General features: G+C 40.0%; 1 protein-coding gene across 6 annotated transcripts in view; it reads left to right on the forward strand.

The window, feature by feature from the left end:
- The first annotated feature begins 468 nt into the window (after positions 1-468).
- The window catches only part of TCF12 (transcription factor 12), a 392641-nt gene continuing 374029 nt past the window's right edge, over positions 469-19080 (forward strand). The window contains exons 1-3 of one of the 6 annotated variants that reach the window (XM_025295665.3): positions 469-706; positions 1694-1790; positions 2710-2782. In XM_025295665.3, coding sequence (XP_025151450.1) covers positions 1716-1790; positions 2710-2782 — 148 coding nt within the window. In that variant the 5' untranslated portion in view covers positions 469-706; positions 1694-1715. Of the gene's footprint in view, positions 707-1144; positions 1268-1693; positions 1791-2709; positions 2783-19080 lie in introns of those variants that run through there. The other 5 variants (XM_025295667.3, XM_025295663.3, XM_025295666.3 and 2 more) reach the window with 5 other exon arrangements.

The raw sequence follows: 19080 nt of genomic DNA on the forward strand, positions 1-19080 counted from the left end.
GGCGTCCAGCGCGGCTTGCTCCGGAAAGCCTTTCAGGATTCTTGCGGCCTCGGGCTAGGTGGCCTCGGCGGCAGATCCAGATGCACCCGCTGTTGCGTCTCCGCCGCTCGGCTTCGGGAAGAGAGGCCAGAGCAGAACGGGCTGGGGGAGGCGCCACGGCGGCTGCCGCCCATCTCCCGAGGGCCCGACCAGGCTTCCTCGCAGGCGGCCCGGCCCTGCCTCACGGGGTGCCTGCGCGTGCCTCCCGCCCCTCCCCACCCGCTCCGGTCCGCCTCACCCCACCGCCGGCTTTGTCCGCCAGCCGTGCGGCGGCCCCTCCCCGTTCCCGTCGGCTCCTCCCCGCCCCCTCCGCTGGCCCCACTTCCTCGGCGCAGGCGGCGGGAGCGGGACGGGGACGAAGGGGTTAACCCGGGGCTCTTCCCGGCGCGGAGGGATCCGGAGCCGAGCCGAGCGCGGTGCTGAGGCTGCCTCAGCGAAAAAAATGTCCGCCTGAGGAGACCCACAAGTTCTATTCGGGGGGACCGCCAGCCCGCCCCGGGAGGAAGGGGCGGCCAGGCCCGAAAGCCGCCTCCCCGGCCCGGATCCGAGAGCTCGCGCGGGGCAAAGTGAGCTGAACCGCCGGGCGGTGCAAGGGGAAGCCCGAGCCAGCTCTCCCGGCCAAAGTGAACTTTAATCGAGGAGGTTGGATGCGGAGACGGGGCGGCAGGTAATTGCGGGCCGGCGAACGGGAGGGGGACGCCGTGGCGAGGCTGGGGGCTGCGGGGCGCCGCCGTGTCCCGGCCGGAGCAGAGGCGCCGCTGGCCCGCGCCCCAACTCCGCACCCCTTTGTACAGAAGCGAACCCGGGGTCCCCTCCAAGTTGGGGAGCAGAGTGGGGGTGGAGGCGAGAGTCGCGGACGGGCAGGCCCGCGGGCGGCGCGCTCGGCCTGCGCGCCCGGCTCACCGCTCGGCAGGGGCTCCCGGGCGCGCGGGAGAGCGGGCTCTTCGGCTACCGAGCCAGGCTCATTGTTAAGCAGCTCCGGGGTCGGCCGTCCGCAGGCAGGGCAGCAAAAGTGGGAGGAGGCCGAACCGGGGGAGGAGGACGCCGGGCGAGAGCGGGACTAGTTGTCGGTGTTTCTGTTTTCTTTTTAAAAACGCTTCTGGGACGCGCGGGGGATGCTTTCCGACCCCCGGGGCCCGCGGGGGACGTCCGGGAGGCGGCGGCAACAGACGCGGGCCTGAGAGCGGCGCGTTCCCTGCAACTTGTCAGTTCTATTGTTGCAGAGCCAGTGAGTCACTTCGCTACTCCCCTCGCCGCCGTTCCGCTCGCTGGATGCCCAATCGGCCCTCACCCCGCCCCTCGAGACCCCCGCCCCGGCCTGGCCCCGCGCGTTGGGCACCCGGCGGCGGCGGCGCGGGGTAGGGGGCGCCGGGGAGGAGGCAGGACGGGCTCGGAAACTTGCGGGAGAGGTGGCGAGTTGCGGGAGCCCCCGCCTCGCTCCCGGGCCGGGCCGGGAAACGCGTGGATTCACGCACCCGTGCGGGCGCCCGGCTCTCTTGCCCCCTGCCCGCGCGGCGGTGGGGAACGAGGAGGGTATTGGAAGTCAGCCTGGCGCTTTTCCTCTTCCTCTACGCCCCTCTCCATCCCCGAACACACTTTGGGCCTCGGCGGTCTCTGGCTTGTCTCTTAGCACAGCCTTTTTTCTCTGCCTTAGGACCTGTTAAAAGTGGCCGAAGATGAATCCCCAGCAGCAGCGCATGGCCGCTATAGGGACCGACAAGGAGCTGAGCGACCTGCTGGACTTCAGTGCGGTATGAGAGCTTTCCGCGGCATCTTGGGGTTCTGCTGAGGTTTACAGAAAAAGAAAAGGGGGAGAGCGACGTGGAGACTAAGCAGCGTGAACTCCATCTGCTTTGAGCAGTAGTTTTCAGGGCTGGAGTCCAGCTCCCCCAAGTTGGACACCTGAACTTTGATGTAATGTCTAGACTTGCAGATTTAAAACTTTAATGCCAGAGGGGTCACTTGATTTAACCAGTGAAAAGGAGAACAACTTAATCTTGAGCTTTGGTTGAGTCACCCTCTGACCCTGATGGTTATTAGGGATTTTGAACTTCATATGAAAAAAGAAAATTGTTTTTTTCTTCAACACTCCTAACCATTTCCTTTCCCAAGATGTGGTATAGTTTATGGTACCTGAACGATGTCAGTTACAAGAAGCTAGTCAAGGACTAAAATTTCCAGCCTTTTGGATTGAACCCTCCTAAGATAAATGTATATGGACTTTACACGTGTATGTGTGTGTAAATGTATACATATTATAAGAAGTGTATGTGTGTATATATATATATGTTTGAAATTTTTTTAACATAGGGAAAAATATCACCTGAAATCAAAGAGCCTATTGCCGTTATTTCTAATGGGTTGAATTCGTTTATTAACTGCTTTTACAAAATGAAGATCATTGACCAAAACTTACCATTTAAATTTAATAATCTTAGAATCTCTCATACAAGTGACTGAATTTTCAGAACAGAAAATAGCCAGTATTTCCAAATAGTGTGAGGAAATAGTATCACCAAGTGTGTTTGCCTCTCTGGATCTGAATGTGTATCTCCATTTTTAACTTCTCTCTGAAATACAGTAACTAATTGATAACGCTTGATGAACTTCTGTTTGCAAGGAGTCTAGCAGAATTTCAGGACTAATAGAAACGTTTGGGTTATTTTGCAGATGTTTTCCCCACCTGTTAATAGTGGGAAAACCAGACCAACGACACTGGGCAGCAGTCAGTTCAGCGGATCAGGTAAGATCATGTCTAAAATCACAAACTCATATGTTGGTGTTATGATACGTTTATGTAGAAAAATATTAAGTATTTTAGTATTTTTCTTTATGCCATTCTTTAGCATCTAGTTAAAACTATCAACAAAAACAACAAGCCCCAAATGTGGGCTGTAGCTCTAAGGATCCATTGACATTTCTTTGAGAATTTCAATGTGAATTAAAAATTTTTTCTTTTCTCTGAATTTTTAAGTTGAAAATCATCTTGTTAGAGTACAGGGGATTGTGTCATGCTTCTGTATTTAGAAAAGTACAAGAAGAAAATGCTCTTTGGTCTATGTGTGTTGTTTTTTTGTTTATATATATATATGTGTGTGTGTATTTTAAAATTTTCCTAAGTTTTAGCCCTTTAGCATTATTAAACCTTTGGAAATAAAAACTTTAGCATTATTAAACCTTTGGAAATAAAGACTTTAGCATTATTAAACCTTTGGAAATAAAGACTTTAGCATTATTAAACCTTTGGAAATAAAGACTTGGTAAAATAATATTACTTAAAATAGGCGTATGAAAACTGAAATTGAGTCAAGCAGTAATTAGTAAGACTTATTTGAAAAGATGGCTATTCCTTTGGAAGTCTGCAGGAAATTAACAGTTTTGTAGACAGTTATTTAAAATGTTGCAAATAAATGAATAGAAAGTTAGATTTACTTTCAAATAACACAGATGACTGAATTCTGTCCTACATTCCCATTACAGTAGGATAACATTGAGAATAAGTTAAATTCCTACTCTTACGGTAGTGCTTTGCTCTTTAAATTTATCTCCTGTATATTTATAACTACTCTGCTCCATTATTAACATTTATCCCGTATTTCTTAAGAATGCATTTTCCTCTTTATACTCATGATTTAAGAAAATAAATGTTTCAGAAGCAGGGTTCATCCTAGTGTAGAAAAGCTATAATTTTCTGTTTAACTTAGATTATTCCTAGTGCTCAGAGATGAGAAAAAAATAACGAAAGCCAAGACAGCATCATCCTAAGAAAACCAGCTGTCAAATCTGTAGGCTGAAACTCAGTATATTTCTTTTTGACTGTTGCTTTTTTCTTTCCCCTAATAAAATGATAGTTGATTTCTTAAATGTGAAAGCAAAACATCAGAAATGGTTAATTTCATAACCAGTTTAACCCTTTATACCACTTTACATTAAAAAAAGTTTCTATTTAAAAATCACACACTACTTGAATTTACTAGAATTCATTTTTAATTATGAAATTACAACTTAAAGGGAAAATATAGAATGTTTTACATCTCAAGTAAAATAAAAATGTTTTGGATTTTAAATATTCTAAAGACTAATATTATTCTTAATCAAAAGAATATCATAAAATGTCAGCCAAACCTCAGCTCTTCTCCCACCTCTGTCTGTTTATTGGTAATTGCTTGGAAAGTCTTTGTTTTTTTGGGTTGGGGAGAGAAAATTATTTGTTAATATAGAAGAAGCCTGTTTTCTCTTTCTTTACTACTGTTTTGAGTACCTATCAATTTTTGCAGTTGATATACTCAAGAACTTTGAAACTAACTTTGTTGACTATGTAGTAGATGCTTAGTATATTTCATTAAAAATGATATTGCTGTTTCAGATTGGCTTGAATTGTAGAAAATATATGTAACAGACATTGATATCAGGGACATGAGCTTCAGAAATTTGCTATTAGAAATACTTTTCTGTTTTTGGAATAATGTCCACTATGTATTTTTTTTACTTTTTAAAATTAAAAAGTATGGTGACTTGATGTGTATTACTAGCATGGACTGGAGCAGTTGTGGGTCCTTTTTGTAGCATGCATTATATAAAGAAAAAATTATTTTTCTACATTGTAGAAGTGTTCATAGTATTTGTTTCTTTGGAGCAGGAAATTTTAAGTTTTAAAACTGTTAGGTTTTGTATCCATTGAAAACAAATATTTTTCTGTGTTTTTTTTTAAATTTCAGGAAAAAATTATAATTAAAAAAAGCTGTGACCTTTAGTAATTTTGAATGGATTTAGCTTTGGGGGAAGGGGAAATTGCAAAGCAATTATTTTATGTGAAAGTATACTGGTAGATATGGCCTTATAGCCGTTTCTTATCTTAAAGGAAATGTTTAAAAGAAATTGGTATGACAGTATTGTTTTATTTATGTATTTTATTGACACTTTAATAATCTTCTGTCCTGATGTCAAAGGATATGTAATGCATCCTAGTGACTGATTATTTGCAATGTATAAGGAGCTAAAGATCTGACTTTCCTTCTGAAGACATGACTTAAAGACTAATTACCTTGTTTTTGAAATAACATTTGTAAAATCCCAAGGCTTTGCCTCATGAAAACTGTAAGTGTGTAGTATAATTTCCCTTATTGATTGACCTTTTTGATGCTGACTTAATTTCACTATAAATGCTATAGTATGTGATGTTATTTTAAAATCTTATTCTGAATGGAAAATATAACTTGTATGATAGCTGACACTATCAAAAGTCACCGTGGAAAAAGTTAATGTATATTTTATATTACTTATTTGCCTTGACAATAAGTAATATGTCAAAAAATATGGCAATAAAAATTAGTCATAATTTTTATTTTTTCAGCAAGGGTGTTAATTTTCTTTGCATTATAATAAGACCGAACTTGTCCACTTAATAGTGTAGCATCTCTGAGGTATTCTTATGGTGACCTTGAGAGAGGGGCTTCTTTCTTTAAGAGTCAAAGGTAAGGCACTTTATAGGACAACATGGTCCTGTTAGAGGAAAGCTTGTTGAAAGGATTGACAAAGTGGAAATAGTTCGGTGTTTAAATCAACTCTCCCCTCCAACTTTAGGTCTTGAGTGTGTAGAACTAAATTGTGATATTGGGCTTAGATTTTAGTGGTTTAAATATTTACATGATAGCTGAAAGATTTCCTTTGTTAGTTTTTGAATCCAAGTCATAAGAGGTGTCCAAAGGAAGTGGGATACATTTGTTTTGTAAGCAACCTATACATATTGAGTTTGTCTCTTATATTTCTATAGTTATTTTAGCTAGCAAGTAAAGCTTTCACTTTTCTTTGTTCAAATCAGACTTTTGTAACACTATAAATTTCTTCTTGCTGAGGATTTTTGGAAAGAATTATAACTATTTTTCTAGCTCTTAATTTTTAAAAGGGATGCAGGATTTCATTTTTTGGGGGTATTTTCATATGTACATAGAGATTTTTTGAAAACATCGATAATAGGGGCAGAAAAATGAATTCTCATTAAATTTCTCCTCAGTTTTTTAAATTAAACTTTTGTTTTGAGATAATTGTAGATTCATACGCAGTTGTAAGAAACAATACAGAGATCCCACTTGCACTCTACCGTGCTTCTCACAGTGGTAACATCCTGTAAAACTGTGGTACAACATCACAGCTAGGTTTCTGACAGTGATAAAGTCAAGATATAAGAGCAGTTTCATCATCACAAAGATTCCTGATGTCCTGATGTTTCCCTAATGTAGCTTTATCTATTTTTAAAGTAATTTGAAAAGAAAAAAAGGGAAAAATTAGTCAATACTTACTCACAGATTGCCACAGCATTATTCAAGATATCAAAAAAGAGAGCACCAAAGTTTTACCAATGTATTTTTTAACTGAATTGTAAATATAAGTAGGAATGGTAATTTTAAATAAAGGCAAAACTAGGTTTGGGTTTTTCACTTAAGGTATTATAAACTTATGAGTAGGGTATGTTTCATATTGTGTACCTATCAATATTGAAATTTGTTGACTACAGTGTGTAGTAATACAGACTTACTCAAATTTAATACTGCTATTTGGATAACTGAGCCATGTTAGACATTTGCTTCTGGCAAGCTGTAATGATCAGTTAAAGTTACTGCAGAGTCAACAGGCATATGAAGAAAAATACAATATTTTAGGATAAATATAGTCTATTGTTAAGCAGCTTATTTAAAGTAAAAGTTAAGTAGTAAAGGAGTTTTTTTAGAGAATCTGTATATGAGAATATAATCTTAGAAAACAGAAAAATTAGATACAAGATTATAACCATGAGTATTGTGTGTTTTTAGGAGTAGTTCCTATAGAGTTATTTTAAGTAGTCATGGCTTATAATGGATTTGAAAAGCAGTTTGATTAGGTCACAGTATTTTAGAGGCTTGGTTTTACAGTGAGCCATACTTTTGATTAATTATTATTTCTGTTTTCATTAACAGTTTAAATACAGATTCAACTTTCTTTTATGCTATCTTTTGGTTTGTGTTTTTATTTGAGTTTTAAAATCATTCTCTTGGATAGGAAAATTGGTATTGTTATTTATTGTTATTGCTATTGCTGTTGTAAAAAAGATGAAGATTGCTGTTGTTATTTAGTCACTAAGTCGTGTCTGACTCTTCTGCGATCCCATGGACTGTAGCCTACCAGGCTTCTCTATCCATGTGATTTCCCAGGCAAGAATATTGGAGTGGGTTGCCATTTTCTTCTCCAGGGAATCTTCCCAACCCAGGGAGCCAACCTGGGGAGCAAATCTGTGTCTTCTGCATTAGCAGGTGGGTTCTTTACCACTGAGTCACCAGGGAAGCCCAAAGATGAAGATACTCAACTTTAAATTTGAACACAATTGTTTTCATTTTCACATTTTATATTTAATGGGGCTATATACAGTAATTTCTTTTTTTATATGTATATTCTTTTTCTTTTTTTAAATCATTTTTAAAAGTATTTATTTATTTGGGCATTGGGTCTCAGTTGCAGCAAGTAGGGTCTTCCTTCGTTGTGGTGCACGGACTCTAGTTGTGGTACATGGGCTTCAGAGCACTCTGGCTCAGTAGTTGTGGCTCATAGGCTTAGCTGCTCTCTGGTTAGTTCCCAGACAAGGGATTGAACCTGGGTCCTCTGCATTGCAAGGCAGATTGTTAACCACTGGACCATCAGGGAAATCCCAGTAATTTCTTATTAAAGCCAAATAGTCTTTTTTGTTCTTGAACAATTGATAATCATATGTGGAATTTCATTGTCTGCCTAGTGTTGTCAAAGACTGGAATGACTTTCCACAAAAAAGTAAAATAACACTATCAGAAAAAGTCTCCTGGAAAAAAAAGTAGTTTCTGGACAGTGTGTGGGATAATTAAAAAAAAAAATTTCCTTTAATAGGACTGCTTTTGGGTATTGCTTGAATATGGTGTTTTGGAAAGGAATGTTGAAATTTGAATCTAATGCTTTTGTGCTTATAGAATAAAATGAAAAGAAGATGGACATTTAACTATATCAGTTAGAAAGACTTTCTGCTTTGTTAAATAGTTGAGCCACATTTATCATAGATTTATCAATTAAACCCATATTTATTTTAGTATTTGCACATCTGGGTATTCTCCTAGCTTTTGGGAAGGTGGCAAATGGAGAAGGATATAGAGAAAAGGGGGAGGCATTTCATTATCTAGATAGATAAGGCATAAAAATATGAGGCAGATAAATATCTGTAACAAAAAATGTCAACAGTTGCACATCAGTGTAGGTTATATTGAGTCCATAAGAATAAGGATGTGTTGAGGAATGAGGGGACTGGTTTAAAGATAAATCAGAAGTGTTGAATTTAGAGTTGACTTTAAAGGAGATACAAAAAATGAGTTAGAGAAGAGAAGACCTGTCCTCCCAAATGTCTTCCTTCTCATTAACAGAGACCTGGAAATGGGAGGCTTGCTTCAAGGGCCTGTGTATGTACAATTCAGGAAAAGAGAAACTGATTTTTATTGATGACAGCTCCTGTGCTCCTAGAGGAGCTCATGTTTATAGACTGCATGGGTTCAAATCTAACCATTGCTGTTTATGAGCTGGTGATCTTGGGTATGTTTCTTACCCTTTTTATGCTTCTGTTTCTTAACCTGTAAAAGCCTCATGAGTTGTTATGAGTGTTAACTGAGTTGATAGAAGTAAAGCTCTAGGAACAGTATCTGGCACATAGTGAACCGTGGTGAAGTGAATTGTTAGTGGCTCATATTGCTTGATGCTTAGAGAGTCTGTTGATTTGCTTCTTGGTATTATAAAAAATATGATAGTGAATACCTTTTTGTACATCCATACATTTTTATCTACACTTCAGTTTACTTTGGCTAGGGGGTGGAGATTTGGGGTTTTGTTCCCACAAGTAAAGCTAAGTGAGTGAATGTGTACCCTAGGGAAAGGTCAAGGATTGATGTTAATGGTGGAGTTAAATATATAAAATTAGTTACTTTGGTTGATTATTTATTACTTTATAGATGGAGTGTTTGATGACATTTGGTGCAGATTTGTATTTGTATATAATTTGATTGTGTGGTGACTGGAGGGAATTCTTGTCATTCTCTGAGCTATGCTTGTTGAAATGGAGTGGAATCTAGTTGGATTCTATACATTTCTGATACATCTACTGTTTGTTCTCTCTCTGTTTTTTGTTACTTTTGGATACAAAAGCATCCAAGTGTTACTCTGTGCATTCCATCTTTCAAATTGTGTAAAGTTCTTCACTTTTTTCCTCTGATGGTGAAGGGAGTGGAGTGAGTTGGCATGATTATATTTAATGTAGAAAATGTGAGAGAGCCCTTGAATTCTTGGCATTTTATAAAAGAGGCAGTGGAGTATAGTGGGAAGAATTGGTCTCAGGAGCCAGATGACTGGATTGGAACTTATTAGCTGGGCCCTGGAAAAGTCATTTAAATGATCTGAGCATACTTTTTTCCTTTGTGAAGAGTGAATGATAATGCTTACCTTCAGAATCCATATGAGGATCAAATAAGATCTCTGTATATTGCTTACTACGCTGCTGTTGCTACTGCTGCTAAGTCGCTTCAGTTGTGCCCGATCTCTGCGACTCCATAGACGGCAGCCCATCAGGCTCCCCCATCCCTGGGATTCTCCAGGCAAGAACACTGGAGTGGGTTGCCATTTCCTTCTCCAATGCATGAAAGTGAAAAGTCAAAGTGAAGTCGCTCAGTCGTGCCCGACTCTTAGCGACCCCATGGACTGCAGCCTACCAGGCTCTTCCATCCATGGGATTTTCCAGGCAAGAGTACTGGAGTGGGGTGCCACTGCCTTACTATACTATGCAGCTTCAAAAATAGTAGCTGCCATTGTTACAGTACCCTCTTAAATAATACTAATGTAATATTATTAATTAATAGCAATAATTATAACCAGTTGTATAGCCAATGTTTATTGAGCTCTTAGGTATGCTAACATATGCTAGGTACTATGCTAGGCTGTTTATAGGCATTACCTCATTTTGCTTTGGGTAAAATGCGATATTTATGGTGGTAGATAGTGTGAAGAAATGCCCATCAAGGACAGCATGTCAAAGTTGCTTTTTAGTGCCATAAAATTGTACATGTTGTTAAAATTCTAAAAAGATATCAGGCAGAAGAATAGTTTTGAAAGGTCATTCATTTCAGTTTAGTCGCTCAATTGGGTCCAACTCTTTGCGATGCCATGGACTGCAGCATGAGAGGCTTCCCTGTCCATCACCAACTTGCTAAAACTCATGTTCATCGAGTTGGTGATGCCATCCAACCATCTCATCCTCTGTCATCACCTACTCCTCCCACCTTCAGTCTTTCCCAGCATCAGGGTCTTTTCCAGTGAGTCAGTTCTTCGCATCAGGTGGCCAAAGTATTGGAGTTTCAGCTTCAGCATCGGTCCTTCAAATGAATATTCAGGACTGATTTCCTTTAGAATGGACTGGTTGGATCTCCTTGCAGTCCAAGGGACTCTCAAGAGTCTTCTCTAACACCGCAGTTCAAAAGCATTAATTCTTTGGTGCTCAGCTTTCTTTATGGTCCAACTGTCCCATCCATACCTGACCACAGGAAAAACCATAGCCTGACTAGATGGACCTTTGTTGGCAAAGTAATGTGCTGAATTTTAGTATGCTGTCCAGGTTGGTCATAGCTTTTCTTCCAGGGAGCAAGTGTCTTTTTCATTTCATGGCTGCAGTGATTTTGGAGCCCAAGAAAATAAAGTCGTCACTGTTTCCATTGTTTCCCCATCTGTTTGCCATGCAGTGATGGGACTGGATGCCATGATCTTAGTTTTTTGAATGTTGAATTTTAAGCCAGCTTTTTCACTCTCCTTTTTTACTTTCATCAAGAGGCTCTTGAGTTCCTCTTCACTTTCTGCCATAAGGATGGTGTCATCTGCATTTCTGAGGTTATTGATATTTCTCCCGGCAATCTTAGTCCAGCTTGTGCTTATCCAGCCTGGGATTTCACATGATGTATTCTGCGTATCAGTTAAATAAGCAGGGTGACAATATGCAGCCTTGACATACTCCATTCCTGATTTGGAACCAGTCATTGTTCCATGTCCAGTTCTAACTGTTGCTTCCTGACCTGCATATAGATTTCTCAGGAGGCAGATCAGGTGGTCTGGTATTCCCATCTCTTGAAGAAATTTTCACAAGTTGTTGTGATCTACGCAGTCAAAGGCTTTGGTGTAATCAATAAAGCAGAAGTAGATGTTTTTCTGAAATTCTCTTGCTTTTTCCATGATCCAGCAAATGTTGGCAATTTGATCTCTGGTTTCTCTGCCTTTTCTAAATCCAGCTTGAACATCTGGAAATTCACGGCTCACATACTGTTGAAGCCTGGCTTGGAGAATTTTGAGCATTACTTTACTAGTGTGTGAGATGAGTGCAATTGTGTGGTAGTTTGAACATTCCTTGGCATTGCCCTTCTTTGGGATTGGAACTAAAACTGACCTTTTCCAGTCCTTTGGCCACTGCTGAGTTTTTCAAATTTGCTGCCATATTGAATGAGCACTTTCACAGCATCATCTTTTAGGATTTGAAATAGTGCAACTGGAATTCCATCACCTACACTAGCTTTGTTTGTGGTGATGCTTCCTAAGGCCCACTTGGCTTTGCAATCCTCTAAAATGTAAAGTGCTCTTCAGGCACTCTATCATTAGGTGCCTAGTAACCTTACCTTTATATTTTTGTAGCTGATTTCTTCTTAATACTATTATTTTATGGACTACATATTGTATAATGCAGAATGGTGTACAGAAATGTGTATACCTATTGAAAACTTTTTCCATGTTAATATCACCACTTGGATAAAGTGTTTTCTCTATATTCTGTCTCTAGTTGCTTGAAAATTTTCTTTTCTGGAGTGAAGTGTAGTCTAATTAAATTAATAAATTAAAAATGATGTGACCTGAGAGGATAGAATAGCTGGGAGACAGGTTGGATAGAATGTTAAGAGTCTATGGGGTAGAGCTTCTTCAGTTTCTTCTTAATGGCAGAGAAGGATCATAAACTTCCCTGATAGCCTGAAGCAGCACATTTTACGTGAGTAGAAGAAATCTTAAAAGTCTTCACATGCATTTTGCTTTGTATTCCCTAGCACAGACATATTTGTTGTAATATAATTGTGTTTTAATTAATCATTGAGTAAAAATGAGGCGAAGGCAATGGCACCCTACTCCAGTACTCCTGCCTGGAAAATCACATGGATGGAGGAGCCTGGAAGGCTGCAGTCCATGGGGTCGCTGAGGGTCGGATACGACTGAGCGACTTCACTTTGACTTTTCACTTTCATGCATTGGAGAAGGAAATGTTAACCCACTCCAGTGTTCTTGCCTGGAGAATCCCAGGGATGGGGGAGCCTGGTGGGCTGCTGTCTGTGGGGTCACACAGAGTCGGACACGACTGAAGCGACTTAGCAGCAGTAGCAGCAGCAGTGGCCGGAGTGGAATGGGATGCAGTCCTATGCTATCCTTTCTTTTGTGAGAAGGCCAGCCTTAGAGTTTCTTTTTTGGCTGTTATTGGTCCTGGATCTTTTCTGGTTGCCACAGAAATCTCTGAAAAAGGATTGTTACACTGGTTGGGAGTGGTTTTGGTAGGGAGGAAATTGTTATTTCATAAGTAATGCATAGAGAGATTTGCTGTAATATATGTAACTGTCATTGAACCTCTGTTTTCTTTTTCTAGCCAGATCATCCTATAATTTTTTTGCATATCTGTGACTCAAGAAGAAAATGTATGTTTTTACAGACAGAGCTTTGGTTTTTAATCCATGTTTAAAATGTGCTCTCACGTGTTCCAGGTTAAAAATGTGCTCTTATAAAGACCATGGTGAGTCATCCAAGCTACTATAAGCTGATTGGGGACTTAAAGATCGCACAGAAATGAAAACGGATTAGGGATTGGTTACTAATTTTTATTGCATTGAATAGTGATTCAGGGATAAAACCTTTAAAATAAAATAACATTTTGAGATAAGGCACAGGACAGAAACACTAGCTTTCTTAAGAAACAAAAGACTACCATACCTTATCTTTGGCTATTACAAATGAAAAAAAATGGCTCAAGATGTCATTTTCTCAGATCTGTTTCAGACATTAAGATAGTGCATGAATTTGAACTGAGGGAATACTCTGAATTTGGGAAATTATTCCAGTACTCCAAAGGAAGTCTTTTTGGAAGTAGCCTCCCTCAGAAGTTGCTGATTTGTTTTCTTCTGGTGGTTTTGCTGGTGAGCCATTGTGAGGCTTTTAAATGAGCAGGATTACCTCATGATGACTCTCCCACCACTTCGTTGGTAATTAGAGAATGCAGATTGAACTTAATATGATCACACAACGCCAGTCAGTGAGCAGGTGTGCTGCTGTTCTCAGCAAGAGTTGTGAGTTAGTGGTAGGGTACCACGGGGAACCTTGCTTGGAGGGAATTATAGTCATCAGCCTCTTGGTCCTGAGGTGTGTGTTGAGATTGTTGGGAATAAACGAAAGGTTTGCTGTGCCACTAGGTTTGCTTGGCTCACTTTGGATTTATGGCAGAAGCATGATTTGGCCACAGGTTAGAGAATTTGAGTTTATATGGGCATTCATAAACAAGGGATGAACATTGTTTAGTTCTCCTGAGTGAGGAAGTCCTCTCTGGTTTTTGCTATTTGGAAACCCTGTTGTATCCAACTGACTTTGACCTACTTAGGCTTTGGAAAATGTTTTTCAGTGTTGGTTCTGATTTGGAATAAAGTTAAAGGCGGGGGTTGGTTGTTGCTTGTTGAATCTCTTGGTCACAACTTACAGACAACTTGATTATGCTTTTCCAACTAGGCAAGTAATAGATTCATTTAAAGACTTTATTAAATATCCTAAATATCTCTTACTTAACCATCAACTAGTTCTTTTTATTCTAGTTGATAACATGGTTTATTTATTATATGTCAAGACCACCCTTCATCTGCCAAAGGTTCACAATCACTGATCTGCCATTTTCACATCCAAAAAGATCTGAGTCAAAATTTTCCCTTTAAATTCAGCATAAACTATTGTAGTGGCAAATATGCTCTTTTCTGAAGGGAGGTCATTGACATTCCCTATTTTTCTAGTTGGAACTTCCCTGCTTGCTCAGTGGTAAAGAATCTGCCTGCCAATGCAGAAGACATAGGTTTGATCCTTGGGTAGGGACGATCCCCCGGAGAAGGAAGTGGCAACCCACTCCAGTATTCTTGCCTGGAAAACCCATGGACGTAGGAACCTGGCTGGTGGGCTACAGTCCATGGGATCACAAAAGAGTTGGACACGACTTCACGACTAAAAAACAACAGTTTTCCTAGTTATTGTATAATTACCAGGTTCTGGGGATGATGTTAACATACAGCATATATACTCTTTCTTTTCTAAAATGTGAAAAACGGAATTCTAAAACCCACCTGGCTCCATGGATTTCTGAAAAGGTATTACAGACCTCCCTTTGTGTGTGTGTGGATGTGGGAGTGAGTGGGCACGGGGGTGTGTGTGGGTGAGTGAGAATTAGCCTCCCTCCCTCCTTCACTGTTGTTTTCAACTCAAAAATTTGTTTTTTGGACTAAAACTCTATAGACTAGAGACTGAATTATTTTAAATACAGAAAAAAAATTTTAGTGGACTTGTTAATATAAAAGGAAATTCTTCTTGTAATACAGCCTTTTCGGACTGAGCTTTGTGCTTTGAGATGTTTGCCTTATATATTGTTTTAGGAAATCAGTTTTTATTTTAAGTAGGGATAAGCTTTTTATCTTTTGGGCTAAGGAGTGTAGTGATACTTGCCTGGTCATTTTGCATGGAAATTTTCAGTGTGCTAATAGAAATGTTCTTATATATATAATATTTATAAAACCAGGTAAGAAATAGTTACGTATATATACATGTGTATATAAAACTAGCTGCCTATGATTGTGTGCAAGAGAAAGCCTCAACCCTGGCCCATATCCAAGTTTAACTGTGTGAGAACAAACAAGAAAATCCCACCAAGCCATATGCATGAAGAAAAGGAGGTGCTAAGGTTTGGTTTCATAGAGGACAGACAATAAAACCAGTCTTTGGTAGTTTTATTCTTTCCTTTTATATTGGTTAAAAGGTTCGTAGTGTGATGTTTCGGAGAAGGCGATGGCACCCCACTCCAGTACTCTTCCCTGGAAAGTCCAATGGACGGAGGAGCCTGGTGGGCTGCAGTCCATGGGGTCGGGAAGAGTCAGACATGACTGAGCGACTTCACTTTCACTTTTCACTTTCATGCATTGGAGAAGGAAATGGCAACCCACTCCAGTGTTCTTGCCTGGAGAATCCCAGGGACGAGGAAGCCTGGTGGGCTGCCGTCTATGGGGTCTCACAGAGTCTGACACGACTGAAGCGACTTAGCAGCAGCAGCAGCAGTGTGATGTTTATTCCTGCAGTGTACTCGTTAAAGGCATCTTCAAAACAAATTGTGATTCTAATGAGTGGATAAAGTTTTCCTCAGGAGCCTGTCATTGGCTCAGTGCTATTATTGTTTAACGTAGCTATGAAAGTAGCAATGAAGGGCGTGTGTAATAAACTAGTCCTTGTATACCTGTTGTTTTGAGAGTCAGGTCCATTGGCTATTCTGACTTTTCTGGTTTCCTTGCAAACCTGTTTCCTGTAGTATTACCAGTGTTACTGTCTGAAGAATCCTTACATAATATTGAATAATTAAATTGACATTAAGTTTGTAGAGGTTTGAGGTACCCTGTTGTGGGAACACAGAACGGGCTATACAGCTCAGGTCTGTCTTGCCTTCATATTTATTTAACCTCTCTTGTCAAACTTCAGTGTGTTGCCAGAGTGAATAGAGTATTGCCAGACTGAGACTGACACTTGCTGAACAAGTTATATAGCAGTGGGACTTTGCCCAGTGAATGATTCAGGGAATGAGAAGAGTCTTATTATTATTTAAAAGAAAATCAATAATAATAAACGTACTTCATAAATATTTACCCATTCACTATTTACTTCATAATTCTTGTAGGAAGTTGGTAAGTGTTCATTTTACAGAGGAAATAGAAAAATCAACAGTGATATACATTTGCCTGTGGTTTCTTATTGCCCCTCAGAAGTAGCAAACTGATCAGTTGTAGTTGCACCTGCACTGATACTAATCTACACCAGAGTACGGTTTGTCAGGAGGAATTTAATATCTCTAGAAATCGTTAAAATTTGTTCTTATAACTGGAGGCTTAAATGGTGCCAAGTTGATAATCTTCAGAAGAAAGTGCTTCAGGATTTATTTATTGTTAAAAAGAAAATGATAATCAAACGCCTCCATAAAATAAAACTCTTCTTGTTAGTATTACACAATATTAAATATAAACAACTACAGTCTAAAATGTCTTTAGGAGAGTTTCTTCTTTTTGTGTGAGGTCCTCTCTTGTTGTTCAGCTGTTGTCAGCTTTTGTGCTTTGGGAAGAAGATAAAATTTGATAGTTATAAGATACTGGAATATTCACAGGTATTATTTAGTTGAGGCCATAGAAAAGAATGGTTATTTCATAGTATAGAAAATTCTTTATTTTCACTTCCCCCTTTTCAAAGATTTAGTGTTTATTTAGCTACAAAGGCAAGTAAAAGCAGATAGAAAATAGTTATTCCAAGGGTAGTTTAAAATATTATTAAACATGTAGAAGAGGTTTTAATGGAAGTTGTTAAAATTTAATTTTGACAACGGACTTTTAAAAGCATTAAAATGAAAAGATATATTTGAGAGGGTGCCAGTCTAGTGAATTTTGTATTTTTATTTATTTAAAGTAGACTGGGCTTTCATTTTGTTGAAGCACATCAGTAGGCATAGGAGAGAATATGTTAATGTGCTGTTTTTTATTGGTCTATGTAGAATGGTTTGTTCACTTTAAGGTGGTGGAGAACAGAGACAGTCACATTGTGGTATGCTGGAGAGAGGAGGGGTTCGAAGTCACAACGTTTGGTTCATTGTTGGCTTTATCATTTACCAGATTTGTGATCCTACAACAGTATGTTAACCTGTTTATTTTGTGTCTAAAATGAGGAGAATAAAAATACTGCCTAATGGGTTGTGATAGTGATCAAATTAAATAATTTTTAGGGAAATTATTTCTGAAATGTGGAGGTTTGTGATTCTGTTCTAATTTTTGTTGCTTTTCAGTCGCTACATCCTGTCTGACTTTTTGTGACCCCATGGACTGCAGTATACCAGGCCTCCCTGTCCCTCACCATCTCCCGGAGTTTGCCCAAGTTCATGTTCATTTTGTTTACATTTGCCCAAGTTTGCCCAGGTTCATGTCCATTGAATTGGTGATGCTATGGAACTATCTCTGTACTAATGTACTACAACCATCATCCTTACTAATATTAGTTGTCTTACAATGTTAGGTGGCACAGCAACTCTTGAAGGGTTTCCAAGCTCACAAGTTTATGGGCAATGAGTGACTATTCATGCAAAACTTCATTTCTGACAGTCAGTTTAGCTCAGGTGATTGAGAGGGATGATAATCTAAGGAACCACCTTACAGTAGGGACCCCTCAGAATCTCAGAATTCTTCAGATGAATTCTTTCTCTTTTTGGTTAGATGAAGGAAGTTAAAGCAATAAAGTAAACTTATTAGTAACTTTGAGTCTTGTATTTTCAGCTTAGTTTTAAATGCTTGTTGAGGATCTGTTGTAGTGACAGTGTTAACCCTAGGCTTAAGCAGGGTGGCAGCTGAATAGTTCTTAGGAAAGTTTTTGCTTTGTTTGATGAGCAGTTATCCAAACAACATTTTAGTGTCAGTAAGAGTTAACCTTTTGAAGATTTTGAAGTACTGGATGTGGTGGCCTTTGTATGCTCTTGAGTGAGGATGGGAGGATGCAAGGGTGGAATTGGGAAATAGAAGTGGAATTCTCATCTTCCGTGTGCCTGTGCTTGCAGCAGGAAGTGTTAGCTTAGTCTCATCATGAAGGGCCAGGACGCTGTGCGCTGGTGCTTCTGTTGCCGTGCTCTTTGTGCTCAGGGACGATGCGCTTCCCCAGGCCCTGTGCTGCCCCTTTCTAGTGTGCTTGTCTGGACATACAAAACACCTAGGCCACTTTTCATTGGGAAATAGTGAGGTTTTTACTTACTCTGTGTATGTATGTGTTAATGGGATTGTATTGTTTGGAACTTTTCACTTTATTTTAAAGAAAGAAATGAGCAGATTCAGGAACCCAGAGCCAGTGTGGCTGTTGGGGTGGTTTTGATGGAGGATGTGTACTGGTGAACTTCATTGGAGCTATTTTCTGATTTTTCTTTAGGAGAAAACAATGGCTGGGTTTAGGTGAGAGGGGTTATAGGATGATTTGACAGTCATTTGACTGGTGTCAGGAAAACTGGGGCTTTCTGGTTGTAACAGTTCCTATTCCATCTTGAAAGATCTGTGTTAAATTGCAGTGATGTGAGAGTAGATTATAGGTGAGACAGGAAAACTGTGGACCTTAGGAATGGATAGGTAGGTTTCTAAATATAATTTCTAAGAACCCTGGGGCCAGATGAAGTAGCTTACTTTTCTTTAATAGATATTTCATGGCTTTTGCATTCTTGTTGCTACCACTGTAATCTGTTACTTCACTACTGGATGTCATAGTAGTCTCCTTACTTGGCCTCCTTACTGCCATTTGCTCTGTTTTATTCTGCTCAGACTGACATAACAAAATAATACAGGCTGAGTGGTTTAAACAACAGCAATTCATTTTCCAACAGTTCTGGAAACTGGAAGTCTGAGATCAGGGTACTGACATTGTCAGGTTCTGATGTGAACTCTTCCTGGCTTACAGGATCTCTTCTTGCTGTGTTTTCACATAGCCTTTCCTCAGTGTGTGCATGACAGGAGAGGAGGGAGAGAAAATTGTATGGTGTCATTTTCATGGGTGTGTGCTAAGTCGCTTCAGTAGTGTCTGACTTTGTGACCCTATGGGTTGTAGCCTGCCAGGCTCCTCTGTCCTTGGGATTCTCCAGGCAAGAAGACTGTGGAGTGGATTGCCATTTCCTTCTCCAGGGGATCTTCCTGA

Source organism: Bubalus bubalis, chromosome 11 (assembly GCF_019923935.1).
Source record: "Bubalus bubalis isolate 160015118507 breed Murrah chromosome 11, NDDB_SH_1, whole genome shotgun sequence".
NCBI classification, from domain to species: Eukaryota; Metazoa; Chordata; class Mammalia; order Artiodactyla; family Bovidae; genus Bubalus; species Bubalus bubalis.